The 17,088-nt window shown below is 37.6% G+C and overlaps 5 protein-coding genes across 5 annotated transcripts; 3 read left to right on the top strand and 2 right to left on the bottom strand.

The window, feature by feature from the left end:
- Window positions 1-466: 466 nt before the first annotated feature.
- Window positions 467-781, bottom strand: BDF20DRAFT_882655 (uncharacterized protein; the record flags this gene model as incomplete). Its single annotated transcript, XM_053081737.1, has 1 exon — window positions 467-781. A coding segment is annotated over one exon (288 nt), but the record flags the coding sequence as incomplete, so codon positions are not given.
- A 394-nt stretch (window positions 782-1,175) lies between these two features.
- On the bottom strand, window positions 1,176-2,086 carry BDF20DRAFT_808570 (uncharacterized protein; the record flags this gene model as incomplete). Its single annotated transcript, XM_053076569.1, has 3 exons — window positions 1,176-1,421; window positions 1,496-1,820; window positions 1,965-2,086. Coding segments are annotated over 3 exons (693 nt in total), but the record flags the coding sequence as incomplete, so codon positions are not given.
- Window positions 2,087-3,441: 1,355 nt separating this feature from the next.
- On the top strand, window positions 3,442-7,541 carry BDF20DRAFT_882683 (Endonuclease/exonuclease/phosphatase). Its single transcript, XM_053081738.1, has 10 exons — window positions 3,442-4,026; window positions 4,103-4,168; window positions 4,232-4,484; window positions 4,571-4,928; window positions 5,008-5,282; window positions 5,389-5,607; window positions 5,681-6,479; window positions 6,570-6,974; window positions 7,042-7,159; window positions 7,231-7,541. The coding sequence occupies exons 1-10, from the start codon at window positions 3,894-3,896 to the stop codon at window positions 7,347-7,349; spliced, it is 2,745 nt and encodes a 914-aa protein (XP_052934155.1). The 5' UTR covers window positions 3,442-3,893; the 3' UTR covers window positions 7,350-7,541.
- A 1,525-nt stretch (window positions 7,542-9,066) lies between these two features.
- BDF20DRAFT_655427 (uncharacterized protein) lies at window positions 9,067-9,876 on the top strand. The gene is made up of 3 exons (XM_053075958.1): window positions 9,067-9,405; window positions 9,474-9,505; window positions 9,579-9,876. The coding sequence occupies exons 1-3, from the start codon at window positions 9,228-9,230 to the stop codon at window positions 9,819-9,821; spliced, it is 453 nt and encodes a 150-aa protein (XP_052934156.1). The 5' UTR covers window positions 9,067-9,227; the 3' UTR covers window positions 9,822-9,876.
- On the top strand, window positions 9,873-16,980 carry BDF20DRAFT_655405 (uncharacterized protein). The gene is made up of 18 exons (XM_053075957.1): window positions 9,873-10,144; window positions 10,244-10,425; window positions 10,500-10,596; window positions 10,673-11,368; window positions 11,469-13,233; window positions 13,317-13,797; window positions 13,858-14,226; window positions 14,324-14,398; window positions 14,470-14,610; window positions 14,684-14,771; window positions 14,858-15,052; window positions 15,116-15,154; window positions 15,253-15,481; window positions 15,546-15,743; window positions 15,815-15,942; window positions 16,017-16,099; window positions 16,188-16,310; window positions 16,395-16,980. The coding sequence occupies exons 1-18, from the start codon at window positions 10,067-10,069 to the stop codon at window positions 16,795-16,797; spliced, it is 5,370 nt and encodes a 1,789-aa protein (XP_052934157.1). The 5' UTR covers window positions 9,873-10,066; the 3' UTR covers window positions 16,798-16,980.
- The last annotated feature ends 108 nt before the right edge of the window (window positions 16,981-17,088 follow it).

Below are 17,088 nucleotides of genomic sequence, written 5' to 3' on the forward strand. Positions count from 1 at the left end.
CCCGAACATGCCATTACCAACTACAATTAAAGGGATCTTTTTAGTGTCGCCTACACTAAAGGGTTCAGGCTTCCACTTGCTCTTCAGGGAATTGCTGTAGAAAGCATGAGTTCTATCAATATTTCTGCGAATAGTGGATGAATTGCTTATCATTTAAAAACCTTACCTATCTTTCTTAGCGAGAACATCGCTTACTTCTCTCGCATCTGCTTTTTCCCTCTCTTCTGGAACCTTTTGCTTCTTCTTCTTCTTCTTTTTACGTTTACAAAAGGCCATTCTGTCGGTATTCTTCTTTGGCCACTTGCTTCGATCTTTCTTCTTCTTCAACCTCAATTGCTTATTGTACTTTGTGGTTCCATTAATAAGCAAATTGACCATGTTGTTGGCAGCACGCTCTTTACCCTGGTATAAACGAAATCTGTCTTCAGCAGTTCTCTCGTCGTAAAAAGAAGACAAGGCTTCGAAGTGCTGCAACATATATTGTACATGACGATCATGTTGTTCGATGATAGAAGTTTTGGCGGTTGGTATGCCACTTTCGATCATTTTAAGTGTGCCTGCTTTCTTCTTTTCCAGCTTTGCAGCGTATCTGGTACTTCCGGTCATATGATAATATTCCTTGGTAGAGCAGCTGCGTACTTGATGTTTGTTACGGTCTAGTCCGATTGCCGCTGTGAAGACAGATCTTCGCCCTGGATCAAGGAAAGCGGGTCTGTAATTGTCTTGTACTTCGTCATAAGAAAAATCTTCCAAAGTCAAGGTGTGATTATGAATGATCATGTCTTCTTTTGTTTTCTTTTTGCGGCTGAACAAAAAGTCTACAGTAAAACCGTCCGACCTAACCATGTTTCGAAACATTACATCAGAACTTTCCTTCAAAGCGGTTAAACTATGACAGAAGCAAAAATAGGGGTGTGTTTACTATTAGGGATAATTTTTGCTGAAGAAGTTCTTCTATAGTTTTACCTCTTAAAGCCAAACTTTTTGAAGTCAAAGACTTTACAGAATTGTTCGAGTTGGGCTGTATAACCCTTGGCAACTTTTCCGGGAAACATGAAGGGTGTAAGAGCGTTTATACTTATCGCGATGAAACGCCATTTCAGCGATGGAATAGGAAAGGGAAAGAAACGCTGAGGAAGTGGTAGGACACGGACATCGTACGGCTTATGCTGTATATGTTCTTGCTCGTACGCAAACTGTATGTTCCATAACGCATTAACAAACTTTGCAGGAGCAGCAGAAAGAGAAACGAGGGTTACTTCTCCTGGAATGAACTCTTCAAATTGTTTGCAGAGTACTTCAATTCGGTTTTTGTCAACGGCCGCCAGCTCGAGGTTTTCTGGCCAATGAGGATGACCATGGCAGACAGATTGGTAACAATACAGCTGTACAATTCTTTGTACATCAGTGCGTTTGATATTCTAGAATGTGTATAAAGAGAAATAAAATGAATAAAACAGCAGAGCATTAAGAAGGTACTCGGTTACAGCCTTACCGGGAGCATAGTTCTCAGTTTGTAAGTAAGGAACTTTGTTAAGCGCTGCTCGAAGCGCTCTACAATGGAGTTCGTGTAAGAGACGCTCAATTCATTTGCTGCCTCTGTAAGGCATTGGCTATATCCCACGGTCAGCTTGTGGTTTACTTCGATAGTAGGGAACTTTGCCTTGAAGTCTGTATAATACTGCTTTATGTCCTCGGATAATGCCGTTCTGTGAGTAACTTGCTTGCCCGTCACTAGCTGACCTACTGAATACCAGAATTGCTGGCAGAATACATCAGGAATAGACCTGTCTTTGTTGGCTTCTTTGCTGTCTTTCTTGCTGTCTTCTTTGTTGGCTTCTTTACTGTCTTTCTTGCTGTCTTCTTTGTTGGCTTCTTTACTGCCTTTGTTGCTGTTTTTATCAGTGTCTTTCTTGTCGCCTTTGTTAGCATTCCTTCTATTCTCCTGATAATGAATGAGGTACGAGTTAACGAATAATTGACTAGAGAATACTATTCTCCTTATGTCAGAGCAGCAAGAGATGACTTTTTCTTGGAATTGTTCGCGAAACGCAGGCTTCACAGCAGACGTAAGAGGGAGCTTCCTCGTGAATACAGTGGAGCCTTCTCCAAGCGTCGAGTTGATAACTTCTTCCTTTGAAGCTATGTGATTGGGACATTCGAGAGAACGAGAAGTAGAATGACCCTTTAAGCCACAACTGATACACTTGACATCTCCAGTTGTTTGCTTCTTCTTTCTCTTTGCTTGCTTCTTTTCTTCCTTGATTGTAGCTCTTGCCGCTACTTCCAACTAAATTTCCGTTAAGCAAACATAAACTTGTCTTGCAGTGAGAGCATGATACTTACCATCACGCGCAGAAACTGCTTTGTAAAACTTGCATTCATGGTATGCCTTGTTGAAATGTCCGCGTGTTTTGCAATCCTTGCACTCGATGCCCACTAGTCATACGAAACATGAATTGAGGATTACCACTATAACCTATTTGTGGCAGCGCGCTCATGTGTTACTTACGGAAGGACTCATCTTTTACTTTCTTCTTATGGGCTTCTGCCACCGATTTGATTTTTTGCAAGATTTTGGCTTTGTACATGGTGAGTAGTAGCTATCAGGATGAAGAAAGAAAGTATGAAAGAAGTATAACAAGAAGAAGATGGAAATCAAAAGAAAGATGCCAAAGTTATCTTCTGTAAATTCTTTGAATTTGACAACATTTATTTTTTATTACGATTGACAACAACAACCGTTATCTACGTGGCGGAAGAACGTGCCTGGGATCAGTTTAACGCGTAGTTCAATTCATATGGTCCATAAATAAAGTCTCGTAAACCACAACCCTGTATCTATTGCTCATAAGACCTGTGTCACACTAAAATACTCAATAAGTCTCGTAGTACTTTAACGTAATGCCACCATCCATTGAAAAATGTCCACTGACCTTCAAAATAATGTCTCCAATTATATATTCAATAAATCGTCCAAGAATATTATACCATTTCATCCTAAAGTAATTCAAAATTATCTAAATTAAATATATATATTGTCCAATAAAATTTGTATAAAGTATAAAGTTGAAGCTAAAACACTGTATTGAGGGGCAGCGGGCGACAAAGTCACCGCTGCCGGCAAAGAAGGTGCCAGCTCGCTCAAAAAAGGATCGACCCAACAAATCATGGTATAACCTTATTGTTCTTGAAGTTCTTCCCTTTTCTTTAACTTTTGCTTGTGCACTTCCTTAACAGCGTAGAAACAAAGCTATCAATGGGCCAAAAACGAAAATATAGTGTTGTAGATGGTCTAGTTCAGCCGCCCGATAAAGCTGAATTTATATCCTTTTTTATTACTGCTTGCTAAAGCTACAAAAAAAAACACAAGACTTTTTCTGTAGATGTTGAATTAGACCAATGTCATAAGCACTACATTTCCTTAACTTCTATGTTTACTGCTGTAAAGTCAAAGTAGTAAAAGGTCGTATGGTGGTTGTAGACGGTTATGTGGCCATTATAATTCACGATGCCTCGAATGACTATGACGAAGCTTGGTAAAGATATTTCAAAAAGATTCGTCAGCCTCTATAATCGAAGAAAACGAGCAGCATAGGTTAATTGCATAATTATTCATTTTAGTTTGATATTCTTCGAAGAGTCTAAAGATACTTCTATGCCGCCATTTGTCTTGAAAGTGCTTTCTATTTTAGCAGATATGAAGATTGATATAAGTACGATATGATAATATGAAGCTCTCAGAAACCTTTCAGGAACATTGTCGTAATACAATCTACTTCCTATTGTGCACTATAGGTCAATCTCAAATTCCTGCTGCTGCTAAGAAATCAGGTATATCACAGCCAATGCTGGAAAGGAACCCAAAAAAAAAAAAAATAACAATTTAATTAATGCAAAAACTGTACGGGGAAAAAGATCTGCAGGTTACATTTACAGTGAAAGAGGGCTCCGCCAGTGTCATTTTCCCAGAAGATACTATGCCGGATATGCTTAATAAAATTAAGGAACTAAAAGCAGAAGCAGGTGAACTATGCGATTTCAACGTGTCATAACGAGGCGTAAATACTGTCTGTTAACCAATTGTCAATCACGAATATAGAAAAGAGGGATTTAACTTCAACAAAAGATAATTCACATGAGTGGACCAAAGTTTACAAGAGTTATGGTACGTCAACAGAAAAAGTAACTTCAGTACAGAACAGCTAAACTTATGTTTCCTTACTGTAAGTCGCTAATAAAGACAAAAAAGGCAACATCGTGAGGTCAAACTCAACACCTACAATAGCAGGAGATAAGAGCGCTTTACGATACGTCATGCCTATTGAAAGATCAGAAACCTTAGCCAAAATCAATCTGAAACGAACCAGAACAGTTGCAGCTCCCAAATCACCTAAAATTACATTTGAAGCAGCCAAAGATCATTGGATTAATGCGCAACTGATGAAGAGAGAAAACGACTTTGTCGATTGGCAAAAGACATAGTAAGAAATAAGTTATTGCTTCTTGCTTATCCTGTACGAAATCAATATCTAATCCGGCTTCATTATAATTCACTAATTCCTTTTAGTGCATTTGTTGGTACCTGGAATGTTCATGGAAGCCTGCCCACATCTTCTCTGAAGGATTGGTTACAAAATACATTAAAGACTGACGACGGAAAAGCTGTTGACCCTGATTTCTATATTATTGGGCTCGAGGAAATGGAAACTAATACAGAGGCCTACATCCGTTATGATCCAACAAAAGAAAATGCATGGGTAAAGGCTATAATTGAATCACTTAAAGATGGGGGCAATGATTATTATAGGGTAGAATCAAAACAACTGGTTACTATGCTATTGATCGTTATTGCAAAAAAAAAACATCAACCACACATTTCTGAAGTATCAACAGCATATGCTGGTGTTGGCTTGATGGGCATGATGGTAAGCAGAATGGCCGTTGAATAATTGAGTATTACAAATGGGATTTAACAAGTTGCAATCTATATATATTATACCTTAGGGCAATAAAGGTGGTATTGCTGTTCGCTTACGTTATCATGACAGCTATATGTGCTTTGTCACAAGTCATTTAGCAGCTTTTACTGATAAAACAGAGAAGAGAAATCAAGACTTTACAGAACTTTCGAAACGACTTATATTTCCGCATAAATTAGATCCACTTCTCCAATATGTTTCTTATTTTTGGAATGATGGAGGTGATGAAGGCGTCACTTTTGTTGAATCGAACAATGTAATAAAGGACTGGTCAACAGAAGCTTCCCTATATCATAATGAGTAAGTAATCCTCAACACTCTCGTGCTGAGACAATCAGTTGATAAATATTAAAACAAAAAAATTCTAAAAATGAAAAAAAGGTAATAACCCTTCTCTGAACTATAGCTTTTTAATCTGGTGCGGTGATCTAAACTATAGAATCAACCTGCCAGAGGGTGTGGTTAAGCATTGGTTAAGACAAGACAGATTAGATGTGCTATTGAATTACGATCAGTTATCGATTGAGCGTAGTGCAGGTCGAACGTTCCCCATGTTTGAGGAGGGACAAATTCAATTTCCTCCAACCTATAAATACGATGCTGGAACAAATCAATACGATACAAGGTTAGAAATATAGAGTCAATAATGTGCAAAGTTTAATCAATCTTAACAACTATGATCATCTCTCCTTCATTAGTGAGAAGCGTCGTGCACCATCGTGGACAGATCGTATTTTATGGAAGAAGGAAAGAAATGATTCACCTAAACAAAGCCTACGCCTGTTGAGTTACACACATTGTATGAATATGATGATGAGCGACCACAAACCTGTTCGCGCTCTTATGGAGCTTAATGTTAGAAAAATTAACAGTCAACGTCAGCGAGAAACCCGCGATACACTCGTGAAGCAACTTAAGGATAATCCTGACATTCAACCACGTGGACAAATTTCATCCTCTTATGTCGATTTTGGCAAAGTTCACTTTATCGAATATAAGGAAAAAATCATCACTTTGGAGAATACAGGACAGGTTCTCACCGTTTTCAAATTCTTACCCAAAAATGGCAGTAAAGGCATTTTACCGCCTTGGCTCCTAGTGGCACCCTTGTCAGGTGTTGTAGCTCCGGGTGAAAAGGTTGTTATACGTTTCGAAGTAACTGTAGACCCTACTATTTCTGCCCCTCTCAATCGTGGTGAACAAAAGCTGGATGATATTCTGATTTTGAGGTTAGAAAATAGTAAAGATTTCTTCATTTGCGTATCCGGTGAATACGTGCCTACATGCTTTGGTGTACCCTTAGAACAATTATCAGAAATGGCCGTACCTATTAGTGAAGAAGCGGCGAAAAACCTTCAAGGAGTAGCTTCCAGAAAGAGCAGCAGTAGTGCAGACTCCTCTTTGGCAGGCTCCCAACCCATTCTTAATCAAATAGATTTACCAAAGGAGTTGTGGAAAGTGTTAAATTTCCTATGGAACCCAAATATGTTCCAAATCGTAAAGATCAGAATTTACCCTTTTTCAAGTGCGCTATTTAGCAAAGGGTTGCTTCTAATATTGTTCTTCTTTTATTTAATGGTGGAATAGGAATCGCTTTTCTTGGAACATGGGGATCTTAATGTGTCCACCTATATTAGAGAATGTTTGGATAACGGAGAGCAGTTTGATACTAATGTTCTCCTCGGCAATCAGCAATTGATAAGTGCTGATACAACTACAGATAAAACCGAAAGTGAAATGCATGAGGTTAAGAGCTCATTATCAGGGTTAACCTTGGCTGATGAGCATAATACTGATGGCAAGATTACATATGACGAAGATGATGATGATAACGAGGAAGTCAGATGCGACCTTTCAAAAGAAGCAATTAGTGCCAATTCCATGATTGATGTATTAGTAGCATTCTTAGAATGTTTACCTGAGCCTGTCGTCACTACGACGAATTATGCACGTGCTTTAGAAGCTGGTGATTCCCTAGAAATATTCAACACTGTAAGTTGGCCTTACTGTCAAAATTCCTCTTTTTATAATTTCAACTAACAAAAAATCCTATTTTTAGATCAAAGACTCTCTTCCTCCTTTCCATCGCAATGTTTTATTGTACATTGGTATGTTTTTGAGCCAGGCCATTGAAAAGGCACCAGCATCGGTTAGAAAAGCAAGAGAAAATAAGATCGGTAAGCTTTTTAATAACGTTGGACGACCAAGATACACTGGTTTACTAATTCTTGACTCTCAATAACTTTAGTCGAAACCTTCACTGTCCTTCTACGCCCTCCCATTGATTTCAAAGAACACAATCCTGTGGTTGCGAAAGAAAAGAGAGAAAATTTCGTGCGTCAACTTTTAAAATCTGTCAAGTCTTAATAATTATCCACAGTATAGAACCTGCTTCTGTTCTGTATTGTTTAGATACTTTATACATACCACACTTATTTACATTTTATAATGGTTACTCCAGACTTTATTGTTCAGTGCTTATCTTATTCTTTTAAATTGTAGACTAAACCTAAATACACATAAACCTTTTTGCATTAAACGTTCGTCATATTCACAAACCTTTATTTACGCTTATATTACGACTGTAATACTGATATGCCCCCCGGATGTGCTTTGATTATTTTATGCCTGGCTTACTGCGCTAACCAATTCCAACAACACAGACATGGGTGCGTACAGTATCGGAATGGAACCCTTCGTTTTCAGCGTGGCTCTCTCACAACATGATAATACTATCCTCCAGATTGGCCGAAGACCTCAGTAAGTGAATGATATACGTTTGCGGGTTTAGCCCAAAAGTCTTAGGAATGGCTACTCAGGCTGTTGATATTGCTGCTCTTGTGATTGGGAAGGAGTAGCTCTGTTGAGGACTATCAAAGGTAGTTTCCAAGGACGTAAGGGACTGAGAAGCTACCCGATCCAATGGAATAGGAATCAGAGTCAATCAGTTATGAGTTTTTTTTTGCGAAATATCTTCGTCATAGACTACGATAAAATGATCCGTATATAACAGTATAGGGATAATGTGTAATATACTGAATACATCCCTACCTAAAGATCAAAGTGCCGCTAAGCTGGCAATACACTGACCGCGCATCACTCATGGATATCATGTCAACCGACAGTTGCAAACCTCATATTGTATTCATAGTACCACATAATGTAATATTTTCTAGAATCTGTATGTGCTTTTTGGTTAGTAATAGATCGAAATGTTTTGTTTCGATAAACTACTGTATACTAACGCTTTAACCTAACCAACCATAAGATCAAACTGAGTGAAAACAGCAAAAGAACCTGAATGAATTATTTAGAGAAATACTCTTCCATTTAATTGTTGTTGTTTGGTAGCTTAATGCATGCAGTATATAAAGCCAGAAAATGCATGGAAGACAATGCTTATTAAGATTCTTTTAGTCCGCTCACTAAACCTGACATTTCCTTCGCTGTTGTATTGTGTGGTGACATCCACTATGTGTGCCTTCTTTGGCATTTTTATTGTTCCATGATGAAACTTGTACCTCTGGTTTTCACTTCTAAGAACTATGCCCGAACTTTATTACTTTTAACCGTAAAGTGACTCAAAGGGCTGCCATGTTGAAGAATACATTATGTCGTAGCTCAGTAAGACAACAGTAGTACATACATTATATATTTAAATTTTTTTATTATATAAACGACGTGCAAACATTGTTTAGGATTTATTACCTATAGTAGCCACGGACGTTTTTACATTTGATCTTCAAAAACCATGCATGGCTAACTGCGCTCAAGTCTTATACCAAACAGCATGTCGCTTTATTATTTGAATTAGTTTATGTTAGATATATTTCAAATGTGGATTAAAATAATAACAATGAAGGATGAAAGCATTTCATGTAAACTGTATATTGTTCAAAATACTTTGCAGACGTCTACGTAATGAATTTTCTATGTTCAAAGTGAACAGGTAGAAAAAAGTTTTAGGCTTAAATCGCGTCGCGTTTTGTGTCAAAAGTCACTGAGTTTACCGTTCATGCAGAACAAATCTAAAAATGCTGGAGGTAATCGCGCTCTTTTGACATTTCATAAAGCACAATAGTCAAATGTCAAACGTCGATATACTCATACCCTTAAGACGAAGATTTGAAAAGCAAGAACCGTTGACAGGTTGGGATCATAAACTAAGTTTAGAATGTACGATGGACTTCTTCTCTAAATAAGCAACAATTAGCTATTGATGATGAATTGCAACATTGTGTCGGCATGACGGAAGAAACATGCTATGACATCTTCTTATTATTATTGAAGCATGCTAGTCAGAATGAAGGATTGGAAGGAGATATAGCCTTGTACTGCCATAGAATTGCTGATTTACACAAACAGAATGTATTTAAGCATGAGAATAGCAATATCTTCATTACATTACTTAACTTCATAAAAAGTGAGTCAAACAATAAAAGGTCAACATTGCAGACTAGCCTTATTAACCGAGTATACATTTCTCAAAAGTGCTGTGCTACGAAAAAGAGGAGGTCAATGAAGTAAGCCCAGTGAAGCATAGCTGTTGTTCTGTTAGAATGTATTGTGAATATTGATCCAGGCTTTTATTTATAGAACGAAAAACATCAATTCAATTTTGATATACCTTTCAATAATTCAGAGCGACTTTTCAGTTTGATTGGGACTGGAATTAAAGCTTGCGAGGTTATTATATCAGATGAAGAAGCGGTTGATTTAATTGCCAATAATGAAGTCGACATGCTATGTTGTATAATTCCAACAGTTATTCAGTCTTGTATGGCAAATGTGGATCATAAAGCTGCAGAATCTGTCATTTTGGTAAGATCACAATCATAAGGTTTTCATTCCCTGTTCTCACTTCTGAACATCAAATAATCACCATTCTATCTTTTCCCCTACGAAAGGATGTTGCAACAATCATACAAATTGTAATTGAAGAAGAGCTGGATTTGTTTAACAGCTTTGATGACTATAATAGCCACGCTATCATATCGAGCTTATTAACTTTGAGACAACTAACTGATGCCATTTCAGATACCCTTTACGATACCATTTCTATTATAATTGAACATAAACCTCAAATGAGGGCTCCACAAAGTACAATTTTACACACGGCCACAAATGCTATCTCAATTGATGCAGATATCAGTGGAAGCAATGTAAGTCCATTTATGCAAAACCTATGATCTACTCTCAATTTGTTTTCCAAAAAATACTTATATGCTTGCTGTTATTATCTGTATTTCAAACAAATATAGGTAAAAGCTCTAATCAACTTGTCCTATCTGTTGTTGAGCAATCATATGAAAGCACCTTGGCTAAATGACGGTATAAGAAATCTCGAAGACATACCAATGTCTTCCGTTGAAAGATCGAAAATTAATAAATTGATAGAAATGACCAATTTGATGTCGATTATGCTGGAAGATGGAGATATCATGTAAGCTAGACTGTAATAGCTGACAGTTGATCGTTTAAGATATGTTATTCAACTTCCATGCTCAAATTGTTTAGCAATGAGGTCAACATGCCATTCAACAATGTTGAAGAGTCCTTAAAAAAGCTATGCTTATGCACAACCGCTGAAGATGCTGAACGTGTAATCAGTGAGGTATGTTGAGTTTATATTTTTATTACGTATGTTATCAATAACCCTCCTTGTGAATGAAAAATTTGAATTGTGATAGATGAAAATCCAATCACTACATTCTCCTATAAAAGAAGATTTGAATGAAGCATGTCAGCCATGGATGAAAAGCATTACAGAATATGTCACGCGCACGCTAATTGTAGATCCTGTTCTTGCAGAAAGCGTGATTCAACTTTTCAACTATACTACTCCAAACTTTTTTACTGCATACATCGATTATGCTCTACCATATGCTATACTGCATATTGAGGATGACGCTGTTCTTGGCATCATTGCTGATTGCCTTGCCGTGTCTCCAACTGAGCTCTGTAAACAAAAAGCACCCGAAATATTATCTGCTATCTTTATGGAGCCAGACAAGCATCTGAAAGAAGATGCATTCCGCCGGTTACAACGGCTTTTTAGGGACAGAAAAATCATTGGAGAACTGGCATCCAACAACTTTACCACAATTACTGTCAATCTGGCTATTAAAGTGGGGTCTCCGGATTTGAGTGAAATAGTATTGAATGCACTTCATGAGCTTGATACCGTATCTGCGAGCAATTTGAATAACACAGCCTCTATTGTATCATCGTTCCGATTTACAGCCATTTTGATTAGAGTCTCTGAGTTTATTTTGCAAAAGCGAAAGGGTGTTCCTGATAAGGAGATACAAGACCCTTTTGCGCTGGAGTCGCTTCAATATCTTATGCTGACTCTCAAAGATGAAGTGGCAAACCATGCATCACATGTAAGCTTTATCTCATTCTAAAAAGACAAGCTATTGCTCTATATCTCTCTCTGCTCACTTTCTGTTTTTATTTTGCTGTCCTATAATTTATCTTATTCAGTTGATCAAAGTATTTGAAAATGTTATTGAGATACCCGGTATGCAAGAGCAAGCATTTCAATTGTGGAGTACCTTTATCTTTCTGCTAAAAAAGGACTCCCTAATGTCACATATCAGCTTAATTGTGAACGGCTTACTGAACGTAGCTTATGTGGCTGATTCATCACTATGTGAACGGATTGCGGACGTACTGAATCGAATTTTGATTGAAGAAGATTTAGACATTGAATGCTATCAACTATTGCCTCAACTTCCCAATATCAAAGAGTTACAAACAATCAAAGAATACGCAGAAGCAAAAAAAAGTGCTCGCATGGATACCAGTAGTGGTAATGATGGTACTCAGCAAGTAGACAACTGCATTACAAAGATCCTTGCCAAATTGGATGAATATGACGATGGACAAGTGCTCTGTGGATTAGATAGATTAAAAAAAATGCTCGATAACTATCAGCCCATAAAGAAGGAGTTTGACAGCCTGTACGCTAAACTATATAATCTTATAAAGAAGTATGCCAGTCATGCTGATATCACCTATCAGGCTGCAATCTGCTTAGGAAAACTAGGCGCTCGAAACCCTGGCGATATAAACATGAAGACTATTGACGACACTGTATTTGTGACGAATGACTTTCTCAATGATCTTGAGACATGGAATTTTATCAGTGACTTAATTCAAAATCATATATATCCAGTCTATCAGGTCGTTACCAAGGAAGATACCACTCCACGACAGCGATTGGAATACACAATCCAAACTCTTTTACAGGGAATAATTGGAGTAAATCCTTCAGCCAGTGCTCGTCAGCAGGAACATGAACGAACAGCTGCATTTCAAAAGTTCCCACCTTTCCTGCAAGAAGTTTTGAGACCGTTCCTCAACTCTTCCTATCAAATTCAGTATACGGCCAAGGAAACTGAAGGCTATCCTATTTTTAAGAAAGCGGATACTTTTCAGCAGTGGATCAAACAATGGTATATTGAAATGGCACATAATGCCACTGGCACTGCAAAAAAGGTGTTTTTTGCATGTATTCCGATTGTAGAGTCGGATTTGACAGATATTACCGCTTATTTGATACCCTACTTGGTTTTGCACACAGTGGTTTCTCATAAAAAAGAATCAGACGAGCAGTCAAAAGTAGTGGAACAACTTGTCAATGAACTTATGGACGTCTTCACCGCTAATAGTGCTCAACAGTTCTCCACGCGACACGAGTTAGAAGAACAGACTCAAATTGCCCCTTTTACAGAACACAATGATACTTATCATCTTTCAGTTCAAGTTGCTGTAGCTGTTATAGAGTATTGTCAAAAATGGATGAACAAAATACGTCGTGAAAGTGCGGGGAAGAATCGTCATGTAGATAAGGTTCGTCAGTTTTTACGTTGTATACCGAGTGACGTGATGGCCATCGCAGCATTCAATACGGGAGCATATTCGCAAGCCTTGATGTATTTTGAAACCTATCTGATTGAGCGTGAAAGGAATCCTTATGACTTTGAGGCACGCCGACACGAGGTGCGGAAAATCTTTGATTATTTGCGGCTTATCTATATACAAACAGAAAACTCTATCGATTTGAACGCCTTGATGGACTCTTATGTAATTGTACTTAATCAACAACATGAAATAACGAGGCTCGAAGACTTGGGGGAATGGGATTATGCAGCAACATTACGAGAAAACGAAGTGCTGAATCATCCCGATGATTTAATACCTCATATAGCCTATATGGAATGTTTACGTAAAGGAAGCAAATATGGTAAGGGTTCAAATGAGTATTATGATAACAAAAGGCAAATAAGAGCAGCGTAGTTAACTATTCTGTCAATTCTTTTCATAAAGATATTCTTTTGACAGTAAGTGATGAAGTTTCTCGCAAAGTACCCAAATGGGTCCCACATATAAACTCCTTCAGAATCGATTCCGCATGGCGAGTTCAAAATTGGAAATTATTGGATGAAGCTGTCAGTCAACCTATGCAGAGGAATTTTCTCTCATTGGTAGGCTGTGCCCTGAATTCTATGCGTAAAGGACAAACTAAGGATGCTCTTAGTATTATCGAAGAAGCAAGACAAAATTTGATCGAGGAATTTAAGCGTGGTGGTGCAGCAAGATCTTACCGAAAATCTTATCCTATTTTGTACAATTTGCAAGTATTGCAAGAATTAGAAAATTCGCAAGTGATATGGGAAAGTACAAATCCTGCTAAGAGGATAGAAAATTATACAGTTGATTGGAAACGAACTCGTAGACAGATTAGTCCAAACGGCGAATATAAAACGCAGTTACTGGAAATCAGAAAGGCCGCTTTATTCGATATAAGGTAAGAATTGCCACAAAGGTTCGATGTAATGGTTTGCTTACCTATCTGTTTCTTATATAGATCAAATGATTTGCCACAAGAACTCTATGAGGATAAAATATTATTGGAATCAAAGGTTTGGTTAGATATGGCTAAAAACTACCGTAAAGCCGGGAATAGCACTGCCGCCCTTACCGCTTTAACTCGAGCAAACACTCTGGCACATATGTTCAATATCGATTACTATGCTGAAAAAGCAAAGTGGTATTGGTGGAATGGATTTATAGAACAAGCTCAACGACTTCTTTTAACGCGAATCGAAGAAGAGTCACCTGGTGTTAACATGGATGCTCTGCTATTAGTTGATTTTTGGAACAAAGACCCTGAAAATTTCCGACACGCTCTTCCGCAAACAGTTATTAATCGTGTATTGAAAGTTTCTACTGAAAAGTAACGTTTAAGTGAAGCATACATTGGCAAAGTCAATTATCAAGACTAACAACTCGCGTATTCGGCAAACTGTAATGCTTGGGTTTATTTTTTGTAGGCTCGAGAAGGCTTATTATGAGCTTATGAGATACCATGCGGTTAGATTTCGTGACCACAAAAGCCCCCAGACACAGTATGGACAACGGCAAAAAATCATATTATTGTATTTTTATGACTTGACTGAACTAATGCCGCCTTCCATAGAGCGAAAATACAAACTTACCTAATATCGACGGCCAGCAAAGCGTTAACGCATGGATCTAAATACTACTATTTTACCATGTCAACATTGATTAATGCTTGGTTTGATATAGCTAAACTTAATCAGGAAGCCACAGGAAAGCCGTAAGCATATTATTTAAGGGGATTTTACATCGGATTAGTCGTCAGGTTTACTTATTTGTTTTACGCCATATAGTAACGACCAGTCTAGATTTATTATGACTCGCTTTAATAAGATCGTTCCAACTCTTGATCGACTTTCTGAACAAGTCCCACTCTTTCATGTAAGTCAACACATTGCTAATGATACAACTCTTGTACCGGGTCATACATTTACATTTTTGCGGACTATTTTTAATATTTATTGCAGTTCATCTTATATTTAACAAGACTAATATCCCGACTGTCGACAGATGACGAACGGATGGCAAACTGGCTTCATAAAATCATTTATGCAGTGTTCGTAAAATACCCTCGTCAAACAATCTGGCATATGGTCGGTTCACTTGATTCACAATCTGGTCTTATCTCACAGCGTATGAAAGATATCTTAACAAAAGCAAAGGTACTTTTGAGTTTTCTATATTTTCTATCCTGAAAGAGACTACTAACCATTGTTAATAAAAAGGGTGCAAATTTAGATACTGATATTCCAAATATCATTCAGGTATAGCAGCCTTCGTTAGACATAGAGATTTGAGTATACTTATGATGTGAAAGCGAACGAAGCTAACCACAGTCTTTGTTATCAAAAATATTTTATAGGAAGCGACAGCTGTGAAGGCCTTCTTGAAAAAGCTATCTCAATATGATGTCGATAAGACAATCTCCTCACTTAATCTCGGCAAAATAGGCTTTAATGGAGCATTAGCAAAGCTTATGAATTTGAATCTTTATCTACCTAAAGAAATTACTATGATACCTCAGTTACCCGAAGTTATCAATAAGAGCAGGCCTGCGACTGTTTTTCCAGAGGATATACCAAAGATTCACAGTAAGTTTTTCGCACCTGCTGGAAACAATTACGTACAGAAGATACCCACAATTGCTTTTTAAAGGCTTTGACCAAAATGTGTTGGTCATGAAGTCGTTACAGAGACCTAAAAGGATAACAATACTAGGAAATGATGGCAAGAAGTATTACTTTTTATTAAAAAAGGAGGATGATTTGAGGAAGGATGCACGTACAATTGAATTCGAGAATATGCTAAATTCTATTTTCAAGAAAAACCCTCATTGCCGTGATAAGGGCCTTTGTAAGTGAAGGTGCCATTTAGAATCAAATTGGGATGAGGAATTTAAACCCTTTTTTTTTTTTTGCTTTAAGATATTCGTACTTTTGCTGTTATTCCGTTAGGACACCAATGGGGCTTATTGGAATGGATTGAGAATTTGGAACCACTGAAAGGCATCGTAAACGGTTATTGGGAAGCTGACAAAAAGCCCTCTGTGCATGTAAGTCACTAAATAACGCATCCGAATCTTTTCGATTGATGGTTATTTCTTATTTTAACTTTGCTTCTCCTTAGTTGATTTCCATGCAGTGGAATAATAGCAAGCTGGAAACACCGAAAGAAAAAACTGAGTTCTTCTTGAAGAGACTCATCCCACAGTAAGTAAATCGAATGAATAGTATTACCAAGGATGCATTAAATGGAATGATTGATCGATACGCCCTGTATATGCTACTTTTATGACAGATGCCAATCGGTATTCTACAGGTGGTTTTTAGATAGGTTTCCTGAACCCAATCAATGGCTTAATAGTCGTACCCGCTACGTCAAAACCTTGGCTGTCATGTCAATTGTTGGGTATATTTTAGGGTAAGGGCACCAATTTTGAAGGAAACTACAGACCATAATGATGCTAACCTGCTATTCCTATTGTTTTCATAATACCTATGATAGCCTAGGAGACAGACATGCAGAAAACATCTTGTTCGATAACACGAATGGTGATTGTGTTCATGTAGATTTGAATATGATATTTGACAGAGGCGCAAAACTCCCTGTTCCAGAAATTGTGCCATTCAGGTTAACACACAATTTGGTCGGGGCCATGGGACCATTGGGTACCAGCGGCCTATTCAGAGATACATGTGAGGCCACGCTTCGCGTTCTAGTCGAGAACAAAGATTCTCTGACGAGTGTTTTTGAAACGTATGTGAACGAGATATCAGCAACAGCCAATGTAAGTCTCAGTTTTCCAACACACAAAAAGAGTATAGATAAAAAATGTATTTTTTTATATTTAAGATTTATAACCATTTTTATTTTACCTTTGTTCAGCCATCATCTTCCTATGCTCTAGTACCTCGACAACCATCATCCTCAGAGATCAAAAAAGTCAGCACCATTGATGATAAATTGAAAATTCGCGATATTGAAGCTACAGTACGAGATCTCATTCAGAAAGCATCGAGTCCTGAGAATTTAGCGCAGATGTTCACTGGTAACATGAAATAACTAAAAATTGCAGGTTGCATTTGATACTTCTTACTCATTACTGCTATACCAATATGAAATAGGCTGGGCTCCATTTGTATAGAGGAGATATATATTTTTAGTATTGCTTCTATGTAGCTTTATTGTCTGTTTTATT

Source organism: Mycotypha africana (assembly GCF_025528875.1).
Source record: "Mycotypha africana strain NRRL 2978 chromosome Unknown BDF20scaffold_8, whole genome shotgun sequence".
NCBI lineage: Eukaryota > Fungi > Mucoromycota > Mucoromycetes > Mucorales > Mycotyphaceae > Mycotypha > Mycotypha africana.

Coding starts and splice junctions, on each gene's coding strand:
- BDF20DRAFT_882683 (XM_053081738.1), top strand. CDS start 3,894: ATGCAAAAACTGTACGGGGAAAAAGATCTGCAGGTTACATTTACAGTG. Junction 4,027..4,102: donor GGAACTAAAAGCAGAAGCAG/GTGAACTATGCG, acceptor TCACGAATATAG/AAAAGAGGGATTTAACTTCA. Junction 5,283..5,388: donor GCTTCCCTATATCATAATGA/GTAAGTAATCCT, acceptor TCTGAACTATAG/CTTTTTAATCTGGTGCGGTG.
- BDF20DRAFT_655427 (XM_053075958.1), top strand. CDS start 9,228: ATGACGGAAGAAACATGCTATGACATCTTCTTATTATTATTGAAGCAT. Junction 9,406..9,473: donor ATTACTTAACTTCATAAAAA/GTGAGTCAAACA, acceptor ATTTCTCAAAAG/TGCTGTGCTACGAAAAAGAG. Junction 9,506..9,578: donor AAAAAGAGGAGGTCAATGAA/GTAAGCCCAGTG, acceptor TTTTATTTATAG/AACGAAAAACATCAATTCAA.
- BDF20DRAFT_655405 (XM_053075957.1), top strand. CDS start 10,067: ATGAGGGCTCCACAAAGTACAATTTTACACACGGCCACAAATGCTATC. Junction 15,053..15,115: donor ATATCTTAACAAAAGCAAAG/GTACTTTTGAGT, acceptor GTTAATAAAAAG/GGTGCAAATTTAGATACTGA. Junction 15,943..16,016: donor ACAAAAAGCCCTCTGTGCAT/GTAAGTCACTAA, acceptor GCTTCTCCTTAG/TTGATTTCCATGCAGTGGAA.